This window comes from Tursiops truncatus, chromosome 5 (genome assembly GCF_011762595.2).
Source record: "Tursiops truncatus isolate mTurTru1 chromosome 5, mTurTru1.mat.Y, whole genome shotgun sequence".
Classification (NCBI taxonomy): Eukaryota; Metazoa; Chordata; class Mammalia; order Artiodactyla; family Delphinidae; genus Tursiops; species Tursiops truncatus.
The window spans coordinates 89,063,782-89,086,689 of NC_047038.1; the positions used below are offsets into that span (position 1 = coordinate 89,063,782).

A 22,908-nucleotide genomic window follows, 5' to 3' on the forward strand; every position below is an offset into this window, starting at 1 on the left:
TCATACTTTCTACCTCCCCATTCCTTTGGGCTACTACCTGCTGTATGTTGTCAAAAGGTCAAGTTTGTAAATAACCTGTATCATTTGTTGACAAAAATCCCAACAACTATCACAGTATCTTCATCCTGTGAAGCCTTTCCTGACTTTCCGTGATGACCCAACTCCTTGTACATAATCTTTTGTACAGTACTTAGTTCAGTCATTATTTGACTACATGTCTGTCTTTTTCAGTAGCCTGAAGTCCCTTAAGGACAAGGAACTCTCTCTTCTTGTTTCCCTATTTTTTTTGCTTTTGGTCCAGTATATAAAACTACCATGCCACATAAACTTATTAAAATATTAAAGAGAAAAAAGAACTACTTTGCTGCTAAAGCTACAGAATACCAAAACCTATAATAAAAATCACTTACACATTATATATACGTATATATATTTTCATGGTGTTATATGCACAGAATTAGCTTACCTGGCAGCTCTTTTGGACCACCCCAACTGATTTGCACGAACTGCAACGTCTTGGTTAAGGTGCCTTGCAATGCTTTTTATTTCTGGCTGCAAATTTTCCACCTAGCTAAAGAAAAAGTAGGCTTTGTTATGGGAACATAAAAGATCTTTATTCATAACCATTCATAATTTCACTCTCTATTCCCTCAGCTCATTTAAAAATGTGGTTTACTGGTCATGTCAAGAAACCCTAAGTCTGCGTATAGGATGTTAATTTAAGATTTCCTCAGTTGCAACCAAATTCAAACTCCAGCTTGTACATCAGTATGATCTTGGACAAATTATTTAACCTCTAAAGTCCTATTCTCTCATATATAAAATGTATATCAGCACCTACTTCACAGGGTTATTATAAGGATTATATAAGAACTACACTCTGCACTTTAATGCTTCAATTCCTGGATTTCCCAGTAATGTCAACTGAGGAAACAGGAAGTCCATTAAGAATCTTTAATATACTCTGTGGCAGTCACAGAGCCACCAAAAATTGCATTTACTTCTGCCCTGTGTTAATTCCTTTTTGTAAAGTAGCTCACTGCCTTACTGGTACTGATGACTAACACTAAGCACTCCGGGAGTACCTGGGGACCTTAAGCCCCGGGTAGACGTCGGCCAGTCCTCACCACGGAAGCGCGTCCATGCGCGGCTCGGCTCCCCTCACCTTGGCCAGGATGTAGTGCTGGTAGGCGGCCAAGGGCAGCGTGACAGCGCCGCGCAGGGCCACGGTGGTGAGAAGAATGCTGCCCCACCAGGGCAGGCCCGAGGCGGTGTGCGCAAAGAGCAGTACGTCCTCGGCGCCCTGCACCGGCGCCGACGTAGCCAGGGCTTCATACCAGCCACCCGCGCCGCTCGGGCCAACTGCAGAGACTGATGCCACCGCCCACAATGGCAGAGCGGAGGGCTTGGCGCCGCCGGTGGGGGCCGGTACGACCGGTGGGCCCAAGCCCCGGAGCTGCAGGGCAGGCCGCGGCTGCAGCCACCTAACGCTCAACCGGCACAGCATCTCTGCACACGACTGTATCCAACACGCGTACGACACGGGCTAACTGCGCGTACCGCTCACCAAGGCCGCTACGCGCATACGCTGGCGACGCCGGGCGTAAAGATGGCGGCAGCCCGCCGGCAGCCATAATTGACTTTCCCAATCACACCAGTGACGTATTGCGTCGCACTAGAGATGACGCAAGACGTAGGGAAGTCCCGCCTTTCCCACGCGGCACTAATCAAGCCTACTGCGCACACACGAAACTTCCGCGGTGCTGCGGTGGAGCTCCTCAGAGGCTCGACCGGAATTGCAGAGTCGGAGGTGGGGCTTGCTGCCCGGGGCGGGGCTTGCTGCACTGGGCCGGGAGAGGTGTTTTCTGGGAAGAGCTCACCTTGTAAAGTTGGTGTTCGGGTTGTGCCTTTCCGTTCTTTTTCACTTAAACTAATCGGGTCACGGTTTAAGTTTTACCTTATGTGATCAGGAGGTAGTCCCCCACGTCTTTTTATGCGCGCCCCAATTGCTTCCGCTAGAGATTGAGATAGATTATACTACCCAGGAGTCAACATGTTGCTGAAATGCCAGTTTGGAGACAGGCGTGTGTTTCTGGATTGTTTTAATCAACAACCTTTATGCACTAGGCTTAGTTTAGTCTGTAGTATGTTTAATTGGCTCATCTGTCATAATAGACATTTTCAGACCCAACTTAAGTGTTTTCTTTCATCATAAAGAGCAGCAAAACACCTTATGTTAAGGGTAAAGTACCATCTCCTGAGTTAAGAGGAATTATCACTGGCAGCGCGGTGAATTCTTTACTGGGGCTTAACATATATCCTATATAAGCTTTCAAGAGCCTGAACAGCAACATTAGGTGTCTTCTGGTTAAAAGGAATAGGCTAAATGTATATGGGCTAATTTTGGGTTTTTTGCTCCTGGCAAAAGCAAACACGGGAATAACATGAAGGAGTTTCCTAAAAGAAGGGTCACCCCTACACCTAGAGGCCAAATTGTGTTGTGAGGAATAAAACGTTGATTAAAACGAAGGCTCCAACCAGTGTTGGGGTAATGTCAAACTGAAGCTACTGTTCTTGCTTCATTATGCACCTACCCAAGGGTACCAGATACACCCTTTCCTCTGGATTCTGGAAGTCATCTTCCTTCAAATTGGCTGATAAATCCATGCATGAACTTTTGAATGTTAACACACACATTCCAATATCTGTTATACACAGAATTTCCTTTTTAAAGGTAAAAACCTATCAATCTATCTCCCCATCCGTTTGTCAAGTTAAAACAAGCAACCTGTTGCTACTGACTACTGATTTAAAGTGGAAAGAAATTTTAGAGGGAAATATCTTGGCCCAAAGATTGTGAGTAAAGAAGCAACTTCTATGCTGCTGGATTCCTCTCCTCCCAGAGAACTGATGACATTAGGAGTTGGTCCTTCCACAGTGGCACATAAGCTTAGGGAATCTGATCTTTTGATATCCAGGAGAAAAGGAGATTAAAGGATAAAGATCCTAAAGTGAAAAATTCATATTTATGCATTCACTGTTCATATAATTTAAAACAAAAGTTTGTCAAGCTATTCCTCAAACTCCTAAGACTTCCTTTTGTTAAGCTGTATCAGGAGTCGGGACTGGGACCTCTTCAACCAGTGTAGGTCCACCCTTTATGCTACATTTTGGGGTCACAAATTACATTCTCATTTACAAATGTTCCATTGTTTTAAGCTTGAATATTGTGATGTAAATAAAATTTATGAATATTTAACTTGATAACTTCATATACATAAACATACATTTTAAAATTTGGATAATGGGGATGATCAGAACTGGCTGTCTACTTGGTAGAGAATGTTGGGAAAAGTATTTGTCAATTATAAAGCCCAATGCAAAAGAAGTGTCAGCACTCATGTATATGTATGTACTGGTAACATTGTGATACCTTGTATCTTTTGAGTTGCAGAGTACAGTACAAAATGACCATGCAAATATCGGGCAAACCAACCAACTGAAATCATGTACTTTGCAAATGGACATACTAAACATTTTTTTAAAGTTCAACATTATTAGCCTATTCCTGTCTTTTATTCTTACTACAACACACTTTTTTCTTAATTTTATTTAAACTCCTTAAAAACAAAGACTATATATTTACTTTCTAAAGTTTCTGAAATTCTTATCCATCGCTGTGCTGAACATAGGAATGGAGGTCAAAATATTAATGTAGGCTATTATACATAAACTGTATATATGTACAGTCATTTAAATTTCTCATTTCCCATATATGCCTCCTGAAATGTTTGACTTTAAAGGATATTTTCACAAGGAATTGTTAGTGTTCCCTGGGAATCGGATTTAATTTCTTCTCTTTTTCCTATTTAATACATTACTTTTTAAAACCAAAGATACCTAATGTAGAATTAGCTTTTTTCTCTCATTAAAAAAATCCTCTCGTATTATCTTATCATTGATTTTTAAGTATTGAGCATGCAAAATTGGCTTTTACTTTTCAAAAGTGTGAATTCATTTAAAGGTAGAAGTCTAATATGAGACCCCTTGTAACACATCTATTAGTCCTACATTCCAAGTGTCACGTAAAGAAATTCTTACTTCTAAGAATTTCTAAGCTACAGTGGCACATTTTCTCTATATTCACTTACCCAAAATGGTAAGTGATGGTATTTTTGCAATCAAGGTGTGTAACACAGTAGATTAAGTATTAAAGCACTAATGATGCGCTCACCCTAAATTCCAGTCACCTGGAATTAACACCAGTTGATTCACAATAACACCAGTTAATTCACAATAACACCAGTTAATTGAGTGTTGTGACTTGTTTAAGCATTTATCAATAGGATATATATATTTCCAAAGAGATTCAGGAGCATCCAGAATTTACAACGTATAATGTAAGTGTCCCAAACATTAATATTAAAAGACATCTGAATACATTTATCTAAAGTAAAAATACATTGAGTACTGGAATACTGAATCTCCATATTAGTAATGAAAAACAGTGTAATGGTTTTCCTTTGATATTTTAATCATTTTGAAATAATCCTGATTTAAAAATTTGTTATTTGAAAGTTTTGTCATTCTTTAAATGTTCTGTTCTCTAATGCGAGATTTCCAGTTTAACACTTTGTATTGTTTTAAAACTAAAGTGAATAATGTATTCACTATTGTGCAAACTATTGTGCAAAATAGTTTTTATGAAATGTGTATTAGGTCATTTGAATCAAAAGAAAAATGGAATAATATTTTCATAAAAACAAGACAGGAACAGTTAGTGAACTATTTACCTCCTTCTTTTTCCTGAGAAGAAAAATGACTGTAAGTATAGTAATTACCAAAAAAAATTAATTTTCAATTATTAATAAAATAAAATGATTTAACTTTACAGTAACAGGGAACAGAAGGGGAAAATACCTTTCACACGAATACTAAAATTACTTTTTTTGAATGTATTGGTATATGTTGAAATATATGTTGAAAAGGCATGAAATGGGGATTCTCTTGGCACAAGTAAACAAAATTATCTCTAAAATGGAATGGTTGGTATAAACAGATTACACAATAATTGGGATATTAACTATTTTGGGATTTAAGGTGTGAACTAACCTAACGGTTATGTCCAAGAGTTAAGCTGCTTCTTAAAAGAATAAGAGAAAAGAAATACCTTACATAGTCTGCAATTATACATACCACATTACTTTCAAAAAGGGGGAAAAAAAAGACCTGCATGGTCTCAAAAGATTATGTTTTTTATTGTTCAAATAAAAGTGCACTGCATTACATCTGAAATATAAAAAATGTATTTGAAAAATGTTCCTACTACAGACTTCTAAAACCATGGTATTGTATTTAACAAGCCTGATCCCCAAAACTAAATAAGGAACATTCCAATCAATACTCCCCTGTCCTGTAGCTTTAAAGTAAAAAATATATATATAGGGTTTTTTTTTCCTTTTCTTTTTTATTAAGACACCCTATCTTAAGAAATTCACTTTTGTGAGTCAACACAAGTCATGTGTTTTGATAAATACTGGCTAGTATCTGTTATCTAGCAAGATTATTTTAATTAGAAAATAAACTCTAGTAAACACAGCAAAGAAATCAAGCAAAAAATTATAGGATGGTGGCAAAAGTCATACATAAAATAGTCTGTTAAATAGCATTATACCCCTTTCTTAGTAAAGTGCAATAATTTTATGTCATAAGTATATTTATTTGTAGGTTTTCATTTAGCTTTTCCTTTAAATTTGGTCATATCAGTCAAGGACAGGTAGGAAAACAAATTTATATATTTTAAGACCACCTCCTAAAATAAAAGATATAAATGTGTTGTTTACAAACTTCTGCATATGTTTGAGAAATCCTCTTTTCTACTCTTTACTCAGGCTACCAGAATAAAGAAATCATTTCATTTACTTGAACAGCCAAGGAACCATATTAATATTGTCAACTGTGGGTGATCTATCTGAATCTTCGTTAATGTTTATGTTTCAACAGTGAGGAATTTAGGTCTAATTTTTTTTTAAAAAAGACAGATTGATATATACATCACTTTACTTTTATGCTTAGTTTCTTTTACATTTCAACCATATAATTTATTTTTCCACATGAGACGGTAGGACACATATTCTTCTTGGATATGTTACTGTTTATTGTTCCAAGTGAACTGAATAGATAAATTCCACTGAGTAGTTTAGTGTGGCCCTGTGTCTTATATAAACAGGTTAAATGGAGACTTCATTTTGTAACCTGTGTATTCATGTCTACCATAAATTGTCTTAATGAAAAATGCAAAATGTATTTTATTACTTGCCCCAAGTTAGCTGTTGATCCCTTTCACTTTTAATATACAAGTGTAGAGATTAAGAAGCCTTTAAAATTGAAAAATAAAACCCCAAAAAACCAAACACCTTTCACTAAATTACTGAAAATTGGAATTTTTATGTTGACTCCTGGTGACCAGAAAGCCAATGTTAAGAATCAATATTATCCAATATAAAATAGTACATTGAATTGTTTAATAATAAACAGTATATTAAGGGCTTATATATGCTGACTGGGAACCAGTGGTGGCTTTTTAAATTCTCAAAAAGACTGTATGTTTTATGGTTAGAAGAAACGACAAGAGATGATGAAGATTCTCCACCTCTTCGTAGCAGCCATTAGAGTAAAAATCTTTACAGAATTATTTCACTATCAGCAAGAAAATTTTACCGGTATTAGTGGTAAGGGTGAAGAGAGAAAAAAAGAATGAAGAGAGAAGTGTGTATTAGTTTTAAAAGTGTGACAAGGTAATAAAGAGACATGAAAAAGTGATAAATTTCTTATTCTATATGTGCCTTGCTGCAAACAAACTCAAAAGAGAGAAGCATGGGTATTTTAAAAGCCAACGTCGGGAAGCATTCACTGATAATGCCCATTGTTTTACTTTATACTTAAATTACACAAGCAAAAAAGTTGTACTTATTAATAGTTTAATGTATGAAGGAAACATCCAGATTTCTGAATATGAAGGTACATATCTCACATTAATTTAAGTCTACATAAAGTAGAGCCTCTATACTGACATATTGAAATTTACTTTCTGCTTAGCCTTTTCTGTTATGTAAACAATTGTACATTTATTTGCCATTCTAAAACTTCAGGATCAAGTTTACATAATTTTGCTAAATTTCCGTGTTTGCTCAGAAGCAGTTTACAGTACTAAAACCAACCAGCCAAAGAACAGCTTCAACAGAAAGTTATGGCCAAAGGGGAAGAGGGAAAGAAAAAAAGAAAAATGATAAGAAAAATGCTAACTAAGGTAAAACAGATGATGATGGGGAATGGGCAGTCACAAATGTTCACAGAAAGTAGGTCAGTTAGTAAGTTCTTCTGCAAAAAGCCTACACACTTCAGTCAAGCACATCAGTAGAATGATTTGGGAGCATAAATTTTTTTCGGCCACTTGTGATTTCCTCTGAATGAAAAGGAATCTGCAGGCTAACAAGCTGATCCTCATCAGCCAAGCTGGTTCATATGCACACTGTTCATGTGAGGTGCCCAGGGTCCAGTCCACACCTATGAATATAGAGCACACATTTGATTACATATGTATTGAACGTATATTTGATTAAAACAAAACTCTTCAACACTAAGGAAGTGCTCCTAATATTTATGAACTAAAATAGCTAAGTCTCAATCAGTTTGCAACATGCTGGGAAACAATGAAGAAAAGCAGTGATAAACCACTTTTATCTGTTGTTTTCCTGCCTTTCCTCTTATCCCTCAAACAGGATCTGAATTATCATTGTTTTTTAAAAACCATTATGTGAGTACATACAGGTTGATGACCGTGGAAGGAAAATGAATCAGGTATTAAACATATACCATAATAAGCTAAAATATACAACCATTTCTGTGCATTTTCACAGTTATATACTGTTTTGACATTTATAATACTTTTAATAAATAACCTCTAGATGGCCCTTTTCACACCACTAGTAAATTCTGATACATAAGATTACATTACAACACTTTGCAACTTAAAATGTTTTACTTACCACCCAACAGAATATATTAATTATGCCTTTCATAATTTTAGCCCCAAACCACTACCTTTGGTACCATTTTCCATATCATTCTGCTGTACTTCAGCTACATTAAACTTCCCTCAATTTCCTCAACTGCTCAAATTCACCATACTCTCTCACAACAATGATTTATCTTTATCCCATTTGTCTTGGCAGCTCATAAACACTAAATAAAAGTTCACTGAATGATCAGCCTTACCGTTTGAGGGCCATTATTTTCTGTGGAGCTTGAAACCATCTTTATCAGGGAATTCCAAGAGGGGTCCGCAGCATGAGGGCCATTAAATATGGGTCCTCCAGCACCATCAGGAATAGGTGCTACTGGAGGAATCATTGCATTCCCATACACAGAAAAAGGCATACCCTTAAAAGAGGAGAAAGCAAAGATTATGGACATTCAAGTCACTGGTTACTTTTCCCAGTATAATCAATAGCCTTAAAACTGATATTTGAAACTTCACCTCATTTTGGAAAAGTATAAGTTATCTAGGTGATGTAAAAATTATTTTCCATAATATGATTTCTTCTAGCACTAAACAGAAGATACTATAATCCTAGTATATAAAATATTTTGTCAAAAAACATTTCTCTAAACTGGGACAAAATCAGGATTTATAAATGTTTATATTTTAGCCAGCTTTTGACCTATAATTCCAAGCCAAAACTCCAGCATCATTTCAGAAACGCTTATACTCTGGTAAGTGAAATAAGGCTAATAATCAGAAAATCATTTCGAAATAATGAAAATGCTTTTAAATCACCATTACCCCAACTTTAGGAAAGTCCATGTATCCTGCAGGAACATGCTGATGGAATGTACCAGACGGAGTTACAATTCCTGTACTCTCTCGCTCCATTGCTTGATGCTGTGAAAACACTCCTGGATCAGACATTGGCCTGTGCATCATAGGATTTCCCATCCCAGGGTTACACCAGTCTACTTTGTCTGAGGGAAAATGAAGAGGCAGAAAAAAATAATTGGTGATATTTAAAATCAGAAAGCAGCAAAAAAAATTTATATATTTTGAATATTTTCCATATTGAATTGTGAATTCCTTCAGAATAATGACCTACTTTTATATATTTATCACAGTATTTCCATGTTTGTAGGTAGTGACATAATAGCCTAACAAAGTAACATAAACACTTTGTGTTACAAAACAAAAAAAGCTAAGATAAAAGCTTAAGAGACCCAAAAGAAATATTAATATTTCCTTAATATGAAGAAAATAATATGCTTGCATTAAACTATCTTCAGAAAGCAATGATAAATTCAGTAAGAGCTCACATGGGAACAAAAAAATGTTTCAAACTCTTAAATAAATTGATTAGTCAAAACAAAAAGACATGAATACAGATTTTTAAAGAATGCCTATGATAATTAAATACTGCTTACAATATTTTAGTTAAATGCATAAACTTACTTTCCAGTAAGCAGAATAGCATATCATACCTTGATTGCCACCAATCCCTTCAAAGGACCAGATGCCACTATGCCCTACTGATGTGGACAAATTACTCCCAATAACAGATGGAGCTGAAGTTCCAGTTTGCCTGATACGTGCAGAACGTTCCGTCCCAATAGGGACTGGAACTTTTCTATCCTGAGAGACGTTGCTGGGCTTTTCTGACCCTAAAGGTACTGATGATGGGGCAGGAGAAGGTGCACGAACTCCGGAGGATACCGACTGTGCAGGAGAATCTAAAGAAAAGATATTTTCAAATAATATACATGTCAACTATACAGCCTGTACTTTTGTAAAACAGAATCTTAAATTCTGAAGATATCTTAAATATGCATTCTTTGAGGAAAAAATGAAATTTGAGTATAATGCTTAGATAATAAATTATGTATATTAAAATTTGGTTAAAGTTCTATGACTCTGCAGTCAGTTTTTAATTCGGCTCACAATTTTCCCATTTAGTTTCATGATAGTAGAATGTGAAGGTGTGAATGCTGCAACTACACACTAATTAATATTTAAATAAATTTACCCTTGACAGTGGGTAGAACACCAGAGCAATGAGAAGACAATGTTTAAATTAAAAAAACAAATAACAATGACAACAACAAAATGGAGGTGGGGAAAACCACTGCCTGTATTGGCAATTCTCAAACTATTTTCCTTGGGAACATTTGTCCCTTGGTATGTTATGATGAAAAAACAAAGATATTCAGGTATCTAACAAATTTGGAAGATCAAGCTTAAGAAAAAAATAAGTTTCTTTAAATCAGGACTTCACAGAACTTTAATATGCTGATAAAATACCAACAGAAGGCTATGCTTCATAACCCAACTGTTTCATTCTATCTTGTGGGTATTCCACAGAAAACTTTTAGAAATGGCGGTTTAAGCTCTACTTATCAAAACAAAGCTAGTTCTTAATATAGGCAATTTGGGAGCATTCATTAGTGATTTAATCTCTTTACACACTACAGAGAAGGAGGATAAACAAAAATAACCAAAACTGTATTTCTTATGAAAAGTTCAAATCTCAAGCACATTCAAATTTAAAGAGTCTGAATTGTGGAGGAGCTTGAAGCTTAAAAGTCAAAACAGCTGGGCTTCCCTGGTGGCGCAGTGGTTAAGAATGCACCTGCCAGTGCAGGAGACACGGGTTAGAGCCCTGGTCCGGGAAGATCCCACATGCCACGGAGCAACTAGCCCATGCGCCACAACTACTGAAGCCTGTGCTCTAGAGCCCACGAGCCACAAGTACTGAGCCCGTGTGCCACAACCACTGAAGCCCACGAGCCTAGAGCCTGTGCTCTGCAACAAGAGAAGCCACCGCAATGAGAAGCCTGTGCACCGCAACCAGAGTAGCCCCCGCTAGCCCCAACTAGAGAAAGCCTGTGTGCAACGAAGACCCAACGTAGCCAAAAATAAATAAATAAATAAATTTTAAAAAAGTCAAAAGAGTTACCTGCATAGATACAACTTATTCATAACTGACTCTATGCCCTAGTGATAGTCATTTAATATTTTTTCATTTATGTTTGCATTTAAGTTTTCTATATGTATGTGTGTATGCGTGGGAATGTGTGTGTGTGTGTATGTATCTATCCAAAAGGACTCAGGTAGCTAATCAATTTACAAAATCAATCAATCTGTACACACAAACATAGTGCTTCTATATCCTGAGGTACTTTTCAGGGAACTTGGAAGACAAAGAAAATTCAATAATATTATTGGCCTGAACATGTTTTTTAGAAGACTTCTCACATGTATTTTAGAATCATACAAAATTGGAAAGTACTGTGGGGATCAATTCCATCTTATTAGTACTTGCAGAAGTCTATTTTGGTTAAATTGATAGTACCGCCACTCAATGAGATGTCGTGACTATTAACTAAAAGGAATGAATGCTAAAGTACCTTATAAATTATAATTTATTGTATGGATACTGATTTCATTGGGGAACAAAAACATGAAACATGGACTTAACTGTAAAAGTAAACCAAGAAAACTATTACCTTCTAATGAAAAATTAAAATATATTTCCTGCGGTCATGGATCCATTAGCATTACTTGATAGCATTTACTTTTAACAAATGATAAGAAAATGGAAAAGCCACATGTGTCTTCAAAAAAATTATAAATATTTAAAAATTCATCTTACAGTGGCATAAGAAGGAATTCTAGGATGATGGAAGTAACAGTAGCACAGGTTTTGATTCTTCCCATTAAAAAAAGCCACTAAGTTAGCTAAGCCCAAAACCCATGCCCATGGATAACATCTATAACAAAACAGACAAGATATCCAAATGAATCCAAAGATACAAGTGAATGGGGACAAATCACCAACAGCTATAAGACTCATGTAGTAGCAGCATCTGTGTGGAAGGAAGCAATTCTCTAGACCTGAGAACAGAAGAGCCACAAAACAGTCAAAGGTATTCAAAGGAAAGCAGGGCAGGCCAATCTGAGAACAGCAGGTGAAAGTGGGAGAGTTCTGCCTATGCATGGGTGATTGTAAGGGATTCACAGTAAGGTCTGAAAAAGCTGGAGCAACTTGGGCCCTATGACTTTAAAAAATATATTTATTTATTTATTCGGCTGCATTGGGTCTCAGTTGCAGCACACAGGATCTTCGTTGCAGCATGTGGGATCTTTCATTGCGGTGCATGGGCTTCTCTCTAGTTGTGGCACGTGGGTTCCGGGGCAGTGGTCCCCAACCTTTTTGGCACCAGGGACCAGTTTTGTGGAAGACAATTTTTCCACAGGGTGGGGGATGTGTGTGGGGGGTGGGGAATGGTTCAGGTGGTAATGGGGGTGATGATTCAGGTGGTAATGTGAGCTATGTGGAGCGATGGGGAGCAGCAGATGAAGCTTTGCTCGCTCGCCTGCCACTCACCTCCTGCTGTGAGGCCCGGTTCCTAACAGGCTGCAGACGGGGGGCTGGGAACCCCTGCTCTAGAGCGTGCAGGCTTAGTTGCCTCACAGCATGTGGGATCTTAGTTCCCCGATCAGGGATCGAACCCACGTCCCCTGCACTGGAAGGCAGATTCTTAACCACTGGACCATCAAGGAAGTCCTCGCTATGACTTCTTAAAGGTACCTGCTGATAAAGTCCTACACTGACAAGAAACTTCTGGGAACAGATTCTAAACTGAACAGGAAAGCGACAACAAAAGCAAAGTGAAGAAAATATCCAGTCAAGAGTAGGGCAGAGGTGGAAGAGGTGGGTAGGCTGGATGGGTGGGTAAGGACAACAAAGCCAAGAGATTTAACAAAGTATAAGACCATATTTTTGCACACTTCCTTATAAGAGGAAATTCTAGAGTCTTTAAGCTAGAGAAGATATCCGGATCCACTTACTCCTTCTAAATGTTCAGGAAAACTCACTTCATTAAAAAATTCAAAACAAAATAGAACTGCAGTCGAATTCCATGCAAAGCTATTCTATTAACTAAAGGAGATATGGACCCATAATAACTTGTAGACCAGAGGTCCCCAACCCCTGGGCCGCAGACCGGTACTCGTCCTCGGCCTGTTAGGAACTGGGCCGCACAGCACGAGGTGAGCGGCGGGCAAGCGAGCAAAGCTTCATCTGCCACTCCCCATCACTCCCATTACCCCCGTCCATAGAAAAACTGTCTTCCACGAAACCAGTTCCTGCTGCCAAAAAAACCAGTCCCTGGGCTTCCCTGGCGGCGCAGTGGTTGAGAGTCCGCCTGCCGATGCAGGGGACGCGGGTTCGTGCCCCGGTCCGGGGAAGATCCCACAAGCCGCGGAGCGGCTGGGCCCGTGAGCCATGGCCACCGAGCCTGTGCATCCGGAGCCTGTGTTCTGCAGCGGGAGGGGCCGCAACGGTGAGAGGCCCGCGTACCGCAAAACAAAACAAAACAAAACAAACAAAACAAAAAAACCCAAAAAAACCCAGTGCTATAGTTTAGTCTAATATTCTAAAGGCACATCAGAAAGAGACTATAATCTAAAATTCCAAAGTGAGCTTAAAGAAATAAAAGATTTGAAAGAACAGCATAATTCAGAATTAGTAAAACTAGAAACAAGATGACAAAACTCAGGAAAGGATTAGAAATGAAAGAATATTCCAGAAAAGACTAAATCGAACTGCAAGGAACACAAGCAGTTGTAAATATGATACACAAAGTTCTATTTTTTGTTTTTTAAACTACATATTGAAAGGGCACAATTATACACCTGAGAAAAATCAACCCAGAAAATTAACACGAAGACACAGTCAAAGGTGACAGGGAGGAAGGAAGCAGAGATGGAAGGCAAGCAGGAAGGACTGATGGAAGGAGAACGAATGAATCCTACCTTTCCTCAGACTCATCTCTGGGAGCCTGCCCTAACTTCTACGTTAGAGCTAGTTTTTCACTCTTTTACTGTATCCTTCAAAAAACAAAAGCAAAGCAAAATAACAGAAACCCTCCATATTCTGTTTTTTTAATTTATTTTTTTATTTTTGGCTGCTTGCGTCTTCATTGCTGCAAGCGGGCTTTTTCTAGTTGCAGCGAGCAAGGGCTACTCTTTGTTGCGGTGCCCGGGCTTCTCATTGCGGTGGCTTCTCTTGCTGTGGAGCACAGGCTCCAGGCATGCAGGCTTCAGTAGTTGTGGCATGCGGGCTCAGTAGTTGTGGTGCACAGGATTAGTTGCTCTGTGGCATGTGGGATCTTCCCAGACCAGGGATCGAACCTGTGTGCCCTGCATTGGCAGGTGGATTCTTAATCACTGTGCCACTAGGGAGGTCCCAAGAAACCCTCCATATTCTGTTTAAATGAGCAGAATAACGAGGCTTGCCTGCTAACCCACCTCATTTAAGAAATTTGCCCTGGGACTTCCCTGGTGGCACAGTACATAAGAATCCACCTGATAATACAGGGGACACTGGTTCGTTCCCTGGTCCAGGAAGATCCCACATGCCGTGGAGCACCTAAGCCCATGCACCACAACTATTGACCTGCGCTCTAGAGCCCGCAAGTCACAACTACTGAGCCCGCATGCCACAACTACTGAAGCCCGCGCGCCTAGAGCCCGTAGTCCACAACAAGAGAAGCCACCGCAATGAGAAGCCCGCGCACCGCAACAAACAGTAGCCCCTGCTCACCACAACTAGAGAAAGCCTGAAAAAATAAAAATTTGCCCTTTTCACAGATTCTGCCACCTCACTAGCCATAGTTCGTTGTTTTTTTATTTTTTTAAAGTTTATCAGATGACTGTTTTCTGCTTCCTTCCTGATGGCTTAACTGGACTAACAGCAGGCATCTGACTGAACAATGATCTACTTCAGGCTAGCTGGTAATCTATGACTTACGACCTTACTTGAACATATGAGCTGAGCCAACCATATTTCTCAATCAGAAAGGTGCAATTGGTAAACAGAGAAAAACTGGCCTAATTAACTCTGAATTGAATCTTTGAGGACCGTATATAAGATGAGATTACGAAGAAGCCTAGGTGTAAAGAGAGTAAGCAAGATAAGAAACAGACCATGAGTGAGAGATCATAAATCCACTATAGAAAGAGATAGAGAGTTGCTGTACTAAATCCTGGACAGTTCTGAAGATCGCCCTGTACAGCCTTAAAGTAAATACCATTTTCCTTGAGATTGCTTGGGTCGGTCTATATTCCTTGCTACGAAAAGAGCATAATTATAACTTCTCTTCTCATCTCTAATTATTATAATTTCTTTCATTAGAAAAAAAGAAGCAAAATCTAAATCAGAGTCATGTTATTAAATATGCTAACATATATTAGAGAAAAAAAAGGTTTTAGAGGTTTTGTGGGATCCTATATAATCTTGGGAATCTGTTTTAGAAAAAGAATGTGAAACTACAAATACAAAATCAGGTACAGGACCTTGGCAGGGCCCCCTGCAAATAAGATTATCCTGAAACTGAAGCTTCAGTAAATCCACCTCAGTTATGAAATGACAACAGGTCCTGAATTCAAATTGAAAGAGCAATGTGACTTACAAATGGAAAAAGTGCTCCTGCAGGAAAATTACACTGTACTTTCATGCTTCAGTTCAGTGTTGATTAAACTATAGTAGATCATGAGATGAATGTGGTTGGTCATGACTAACGTAAAAAATTGTTTTAAAGGTTAAAGAAAACAGAATAGAAAATACCAGCATGCAACATATATTGTAAGGATAAGTATTGTTTTGTAAATATATTTCAATCACACAGAGGTACATGTGTACTAAGTCACGATGTAAAATTAGTTTTTTCCTTAAAAAACTGTTAATGCTTTTTTACTGCTTTTTGATCCGACAACAGCTTTGTAAGACTGAATGTCAAAATGGCCCACTGACTAAATTTGCCAAGGCCTGAAACTCACAGACCAGAGCCAGTGATCAGTACTCAATGCATGGACTGGTTGAATGTTGGTAGGATAGACCTTAGCAGTTTGAGTGGAATAAGGGCTGAAGTGATCTCTGCCCAGACTGTATGCAGAAGGGTCTCCGGCATCACCAATCTGCTGTTTGGGGGCCTCAAGGAAGGTTCTTTGCTTTCTTTTTTTTTTTTTGAAGGAAGGGACCCATGTCCCCCACATCCCAACTTAATTTGCCAGAGTCCTAATACCATGTCCTGATGTCCTAAAGAGGGGGAGGGAAAAGAAAAGTGGAATGTATGGAGAAGTGGTGATAAAACCTGTTCAAGTACATAAACCAGATACATATATTGTGAAAAATAAGTCATGCTTCTGTGGTTAGTTCTACAACAGCACCCAGAATGGCAATTTTTAAGACAAATATAAATACTAAAAACAAAATTTTAAAAGACTACCAGAAATAAACAAAAACATGAAATTACACTCATGTGAACAGATTACCTAAAGAAGAGTTAGAAGTCAGATGAAACAAACTAAATGGTCATTAAAAAGTATTAAGATTTACATTAGGTAAGGAAAATGAAAACTAGTTAAAAGCTCAGTATTAAAGGTAAAAAAGTCTGAGAGTCTTGCCTGAATCAATCATTCTAACAGTTGCAAAATGATGACTCAAATTATAATTCCTCCACATTTATGAGTTGTCATTATACTGTAAGGAGCAACATTCCCTCTTCTGCATTTTAAAATTTTATTTACAATCATTATGTAAACATGGGTTTTTGTTTTATTCAATGAGCTGACATTATTCATTTTGATGGTCAAATTGTCCTGAATTTGGCTAGTGGGAGCCCCTTTCAAGCCGCCTCCTGTGTCCTTTTGACATGTCCCAATCATCTGAGCACTGAATTACTTTCTGACACTCTAAGACTTTTGCAGGCTCCCCTTATACTTTCCCTGCCCCAGCTCTCCAAGCAGCTATTTCCCCAAGAAGACCTAGTTTCTTTTAGTAAACTAAAATATTTAACAGACAGATCTGGACACTGAATACGCTTAGTGCTACTGAAAATTCATTGCTTCTAGGCCCTTTCAGTAGGCAGTGCTGGGGGGGTGGCGAAATGGCAATTTTATATGATTCAATGCAACACATAACATCATTTTAAAATTATGAGTTCATGGACTTCCCTGGTGGCACAGTGGTTAAGAATCCGCCTGCCAAAGCAGGGGACACGGGTTCAAGCCCTGGTCCGGGAAGATCCCACATGCCGCAGAGCTACTAAGCCCGTGCGCCACAACTACTGAGCCTGCGCTCTAGAGCCCATGCTCCGCAATACGAGAAGCCACTACAATGAGAAGCCCGTGCACCTCAACGAAAAGTAGCCCGTACTTGCTGCAACTAGAGAAAGCCCGCTCACAGCAAGACCCATCACAGCCAAAAATAAATAAATTTATTTTAAAAAATAATAATAAAAGAAAAAATAAAATCATGAGTTCATATTGATTCTCTAATTCCAATCCAATTCCATGGGGTTTTTCCTTGCCTTACTCTACTCTATATTTCTCTCTTCTTACAGTGAGAATCCTGGATCACATCATCATCAATATTTTTACTTATTCATTTGCTCAACCTTACAATATACCCCATATAGTTTTAAAATTGTTTATCTATAATATTATAAAAAAACAAATGTCCTAAGTAGAATTGCAGATTTGTCTGAAGTTTATTTGTCTTTAGACTGAAGGGTATACAAAATACTACTGTCTTTAAGAGTTTTTTGGATTGTTTCTTTTTCTTTTAGTAGGTTTATGTTAATAATCTAAAATACAGATAGGTTTACTTGTTTCTATTTACATTCAATTTTAGTGTTTTTCCCTTTATCAAGGTTGGTTTTGTTTTAAATTTATAAATATTATCATGGTTACAAAAATAAAACTATTATTTCTACTGAGATAAGTGCTACTTCTCCACCCCCCTTCCCTTATATTCTGCCTGAAAGTCTGATGAGGAATAAGAATTGTCTCAAAGCAACTCCCCACATATTAATTATAAATTACAAAGGGAAAAATGACAATATGACAGTGTAGAAATCTGTGAAACCAAGAGATCAAAGTTAATAGCACCAATAATAGCACAAACTGACATTTTATACCTTCTAATGTCAGTGAGAAGGGTGCAATGTTGACTAATACTAATATTCGTGTCAAAAATATACAACTTAAACTTAATCATGAAGAAATATCAGAAAAACAAACTCAGGCATTTTACCAAACAACTAACCTATAATCTGAAAAAAAAAAAAAAAAAGCTTTCTTTGAAAGATACAGAAAGGCTAAGGAAACAGTTCCAGATTTTCTGAGACTAAAAAGACATGGGAATTAAATGCAATCTGTGATACTGATTTGAATCTTGAATGAGAGGAAGTAATAACGGCATTATTGGGACAAGTGATGAAATGTGAATATGGACTATACATTAGATAATAATAATGTATCAATGTAAAATTTGCTGAAATTGACAACTGCATTGTAGTTGTGGAAGAGAATGTTCTTGTTCTTCCAAAATATTATAATTTGGAGTATTTAGGGGAAATCAGCTTGATATGTGCAACTAACTCTAAAATGATTCAGGAAAAAAAATCCCTACAATCCCTACACATACTCTACATACACACATGTACACAGACACACACTCACTCACTCATACACACAGGGATACATGGTGGGGAAAGGGAGGAATGTGGCAACATGTTAACAATTAGTGAGTGGGGGTGGGGGGATATACACGGGTTCTTTGTGCTACTCTTTAAAGACTCTAGAGATATAATCAAATGCAACATGTTTACCTTGAGTGGTTCATGGTTCAAAAGGGGAAAAAAAATTTCTAATGTATTTCCTAAAGTAATAAACATTAGTATCAGTAAGTATGTTTTATTTTATATTAAAACATTCTCTGCTTCTGAGAATCCATTCTATTTTAAGGATTAAGTACCAAAAAATTTCAGGTAACACATTTCAATAGCAATGATGTTACCATTTTAACACCTTTTCTCCCAATTCCTATTTCTTTATGAACATGAAAATCAAAGACTATCCTTATTTTTATATAAAAATAGGTGAATATGAATCACCCATATGTAGATATTTTAAGGAAGATGTTTTTATTCCTATAACGGTTTAGTTTCAGCTCAACATACTCAGAAGACACTGATTCAGATCTGTTCTATACTTAGGAATAAAAACTAATTTTAAGAGGAGTCAAAGAAAAAACTAAGCAGGTAAAATCATTCAAAAATTATGTTTCAGACTTTTTAATCACTGGCTACTTATAAATATGTTTGCTCTTCTGTTACCATTCCATTAGTACATTTCTAAAACTATTAGAAAACAGGACTAACACTTACTGTTCATTATCATCAAAAAGAAGAAAGACCAACAGTAATAGTAGATAATAGTAGTAATAGTAGATAATAGTAGACCAATAGTAATAGTAGATTATCCCATTTACTACTTAAACTAATCCAGTGTGGTGGATATTAACAGATCAGAAAATTGAGGTTCACTGAAATGACTTGTCTAAGCTCACCTACCTGTCTATATTAGGATTTTGCTGACAAAGGCAATCTGGGGGGGAAATTACCTTGAAAAGTATCTAAACCTCAGTAAATTAACTGTTGTTATTGTTATTATCATGTAACATATGGTTATTAGCTATACTACAAACAGAGTTCATCGGTAATCCTCAATATTTTACTTTACTTTTTTTTTTTCCTTAATTGTTGTAACTTGCCCTAAAATCTCTTCAAATTCACCTCCCTAAAGGGAGAGAACCCTGAATTAGGATAAAGTACCAATTTTTTCTTTTTTTTGCTGTACCACGTGGCGCGGCTTGCGGGATCTCAGTTCCCTGACCAGGAATCGAACCCGTGCCCCTGGCAATGGAAGCTCGGAGTCCTAGCCACTGGACTGCCAGGGAATTCCCCCCCCCCCTTTTTTGGCCAACTTTTTAAATAAATAAATAAATTTATTTATTTATTTATTTTTGGCTGTGTTGGGTCTTCATTGCTGTGTGCAGGCTTTCTCTATTTCTCTAGCTGCGGCAAGCAAGGCTACTCTTGGTTGCAGTGTGCAGGCTTCTCATTGCGTTGGCTTCTCTTGTTGCAGAGCATGGGCTCTAGGCACGTGGACTTCAGTAGTTGTGGCTCACGGGCTCTAGAGCACAGGCTCAGTACTTGTGGTGCACGGGCTTAGTTGCTCCGCAGCATGTGGGATCTTCCCGGACCAGAGCTCGAACCCGTGTCCCCTGCATTGGCAGGCGGATTCTTAATCACTGTGCCACCAGGAAGGCCCAGGCCAATTTTTAATACAGAGTGAATTACCTTCCATTCAATATATACCTATCAATATTCCTTATAATAAACTAAATAAATAAAACAAATATCCATATTCCTCTAGTACACAGAAATTTATGTTGCATTGAATACAGCTTTAAATAACTGAGGCTATAACCTTTCCTTATAAGCCAGATAGTTAAGACTTAAATGTCATAATCAGTTATTCCTTAGAGTTATATTTAGTTTCAGTGTTCTGTTAATAGCTTAGTTTAGATAAGCCAGGCTAAGTAGCTATGTTATAGTATATTCACTTTATCTTCAAAGATGGGTAAAGTATCCTCAATGAGAACTGCTGTAAACTTTCTTTCTTCTTACATTCGTACTTTATTTTCATACTTCTCACTTTGTTTCTGGCATGTTTTTATCACAGTCACTTTGAATTCTTTCTTAAACCACTTCTTTTCACTTAGGGACACCTGTACAAGGATAATTAATATTCCAAGTGACAGTCCTTGTTATTTGACAAACACAAGAAAAACTATAAATATGTAAATTCACTATATGCTACACCTTAGTTCATGCTTTCACTGGCAATGTACTTTGATACGCATCTCTCAAATACTAATATTTTTTTACTCTTTCATTCAGTTAACCAGTCTCTATTAACTGGGCTCTAACACTGTTAGAAGAAATTTGGTAGTTTAAAAAAAAATGGATTCTTATTAAAATTTCCTCAAGGTGAAAGCAATTTGATGCCTTTATCCTTGCTAAATAAATAAATAACCACAAATAATAGCCTCACTATGGAATTCTCTTAATGTGAGTTGAATTCCCTAATGATGAATGATCTTCCTTGGTCTGAAAAATCTGATCACTGCTTCAAAGTCTGACTACAGTTAAAATCACATATCTGGTAATGTGAAATCAGTTGTATTATTTATGTAATAGATGAGATTTAAAGGTAGACCAAAAGAACATTATATTTATACTACTTTTAAGGCTACAAATCTTTCTTCTTGGAAGCTATATTCTCAAACCTGAAAGTAAATGTGTATCAATAGATGATACAACAAGATTTTTTATTCTCAAAAAATGATCCCTCTTAGAAATTAACTTCAATATAATATGCTAGGTTTGATAGAGTCGAAGTTGATTCTAATACGTTAAAAACCTGGAAATTCTATTTAAATTCCTCCTGATTTCAGATTGCCATGAATACAAATTACATTTTTATAGAAATTAAATTATTAAGAGATTTAAAACTTAAAGACTCCAAACTTTGAAAAACTTAAAACCTTTTGTTTTTTTGGGGATTTTTTTGTGGTATGCGGGCCTCTCACTCTTGTGGCCTCTCCCGTTGCGGAGCACAGGCTCCGGACGCGTAGGTTCAGCGGCCACGGCTCACGGGACCAGCCGCTCCACGGCATGTGGGATCTTCCCGGACCAGGGCACGAACCCATGTCCCCTGCATCGGCAGGCGGACTCTCAACCACTGTGCCATTAGGGAAACCCAAAACCTTTTGTTTTCTAAGGGAACATACAGACAAACTCTTCCTCTGGAACTACAGTGTATATTACTCACCATTTGATGCTGATGAACATGGAGTCAACAAACTAAGTGGGGAAAAATGTTGTCTGTTAAAGTTAGCAGCTGTGGGTGCTCCTCCAAGGGGTGCCCCAGGTCCATACATTTGACCTCCTGAAAGGTTTGAGGCAAAGTTTCCCAAATGTGTAGAAGAAGGTGTTACAGAACCATATGGTGAGTCCATATTGACAATACCTATAATGTAGAAGATAATCATAATTTATAATAGTTACCCCTAGGAGATATAATTAGAAAAACCTAAAATTCCAAGAGGTCCCTAATATATCCAAAAATATTTTAGATTATTAAAAAAATTTCTCCTTGCTTACTTCTTCCAGTCATTCCACTCATTATTCCACTCATTATTTCCCCCTTTATTTCCTAAATATAGCTATGAAAAAGAAATTACCAAGGAAAACATTTTACATTTAATTTTAATTCTGACATTTTATTACTTATTATAGAATACATATAGATTTAATATTAACACTAGAATTTAAATAGGTTTAGTGGCCAAGGAGTTGTATAAAATTTTACCTTTAAAAACGTATGGGGAAGGGAGAGATGAGTAGGCAAACCACAAAGGATTTTTAAGGCACTGAAAATACTCTGGATGATAGTATAATGGTTACTATACTAGACTTTTGTTCAAACCCACAGAATGTACAGCACCAAGAATGAACCCCATGTAAACTACAGACTTTGATAAGGATGTGTGACTGTAGGTTCATCAACTGTAACAAAAATACCATTCTGAAGTGGGATGTAGTAATAAAGGAGGCTGTGCCTGTGTGAAGGCAGGGGGTATATGGAAAACCCCTGTACTTTTCTCTCAATTTTGCTGTGAACTTAAGAGTGCTACTAAAATAAAAAAACAAAAACAAAACCGAAAAAACCCCACAAAACTAAAAACAAACCAAAAAAAACACTATAGGAGAAAAAAAAAGGTTGTAGCTATACTTTTTTTTTTTTTTTGGTGGTACGCGGGCCTCTCACTGTTGTGGCCTCTCCTGTTGCGGAGCACAGGCTCTGGACGTGCAGGCTCAGTGGCCATGGCTCACAGGCCCAGCCGCTCCGCGGCATGTGGGATCTTCCCGGACCAGGGCACGAAC

General features: G+C 37.4%; 2 protein-coding genes across 15 annotated transcripts in view; both read right to left on the minus strand.

Moving 5' to 3' along the window:
• The window catches only part of COX18 (cytochrome c oxidase assembly factor COX18), a 95,141-nt gene extending 93,501 nt beyond the window's left edge, over nucleotides 1-1,640 (minus strand). For 3 of the 6 annotated variants that reach the window (XR_012332029.1, XR_012332028.1, XM_019932693.3), the window contains exons 1-2: nucleotides 1,166-1,633; nucleotides 467-567 (exon numbers count right to left, since the gene is read on the minus strand). Coding sequence is in view for 2 of the 6 variants with exons in the window: in XM_019932693.3 (XP_019788252.1) it covers nucleotides 467-567; nucleotides 1,166-1,507 (443 nt within the window). In the remaining 4 variants the exon portion in view is untranslated. Of the gene's footprint in view, nucleotides 1-466; nucleotides 572-1,127 lie in introns of all 6 variants that reach the window. The other 3 variants (XM_073805324.1, XM_073805325.1, XM_073805323.1) reach the window with 3 other exon arrangements.
• A 3,594-nt stretch (nucleotides 1,641-5,234) lies between these two features.
• Nucleotides 5,235-22,908, minus strand: part of ANKRD17 (ankyrin repeat domain 17) — a 161,341-nt gene continuing 143,667 nt past the window's right edge. For 8 of the 9 annotated variants that reach the window (XM_033857133.2, XM_033857129.2, XM_033857128.2 and 5 more), the window contains 5 exons: nucleotides 21,794-21,991; nucleotides 9,532-9,780; nucleotides 8,846-9,024; nucleotides 8,278-8,442; nucleotides 5,235-7,566 (listed from right to left, as the gene is read on the minus strand). In XM_033857133.2, the coding sequence (XP_033713024.1) occupies nucleotides 7,507-7,566; nucleotides 8,278-8,442; nucleotides 8,846-9,024; nucleotides 9,532-9,780; nucleotides 21,794-21,991 (851 nt within the window). In that variant the 3' untranslated portion in view covers nucleotides 5,235-7,506. The remainder of the gene's footprint in view (nucleotides 7,567-8,277; nucleotides 8,443-8,845; nucleotides 9,025-9,531; nucleotides 9,781-21,793; nucleotides 21,992-22,908) is intronic. The other variant, XM_033857130.2, reaches the window with a different exon arrangement.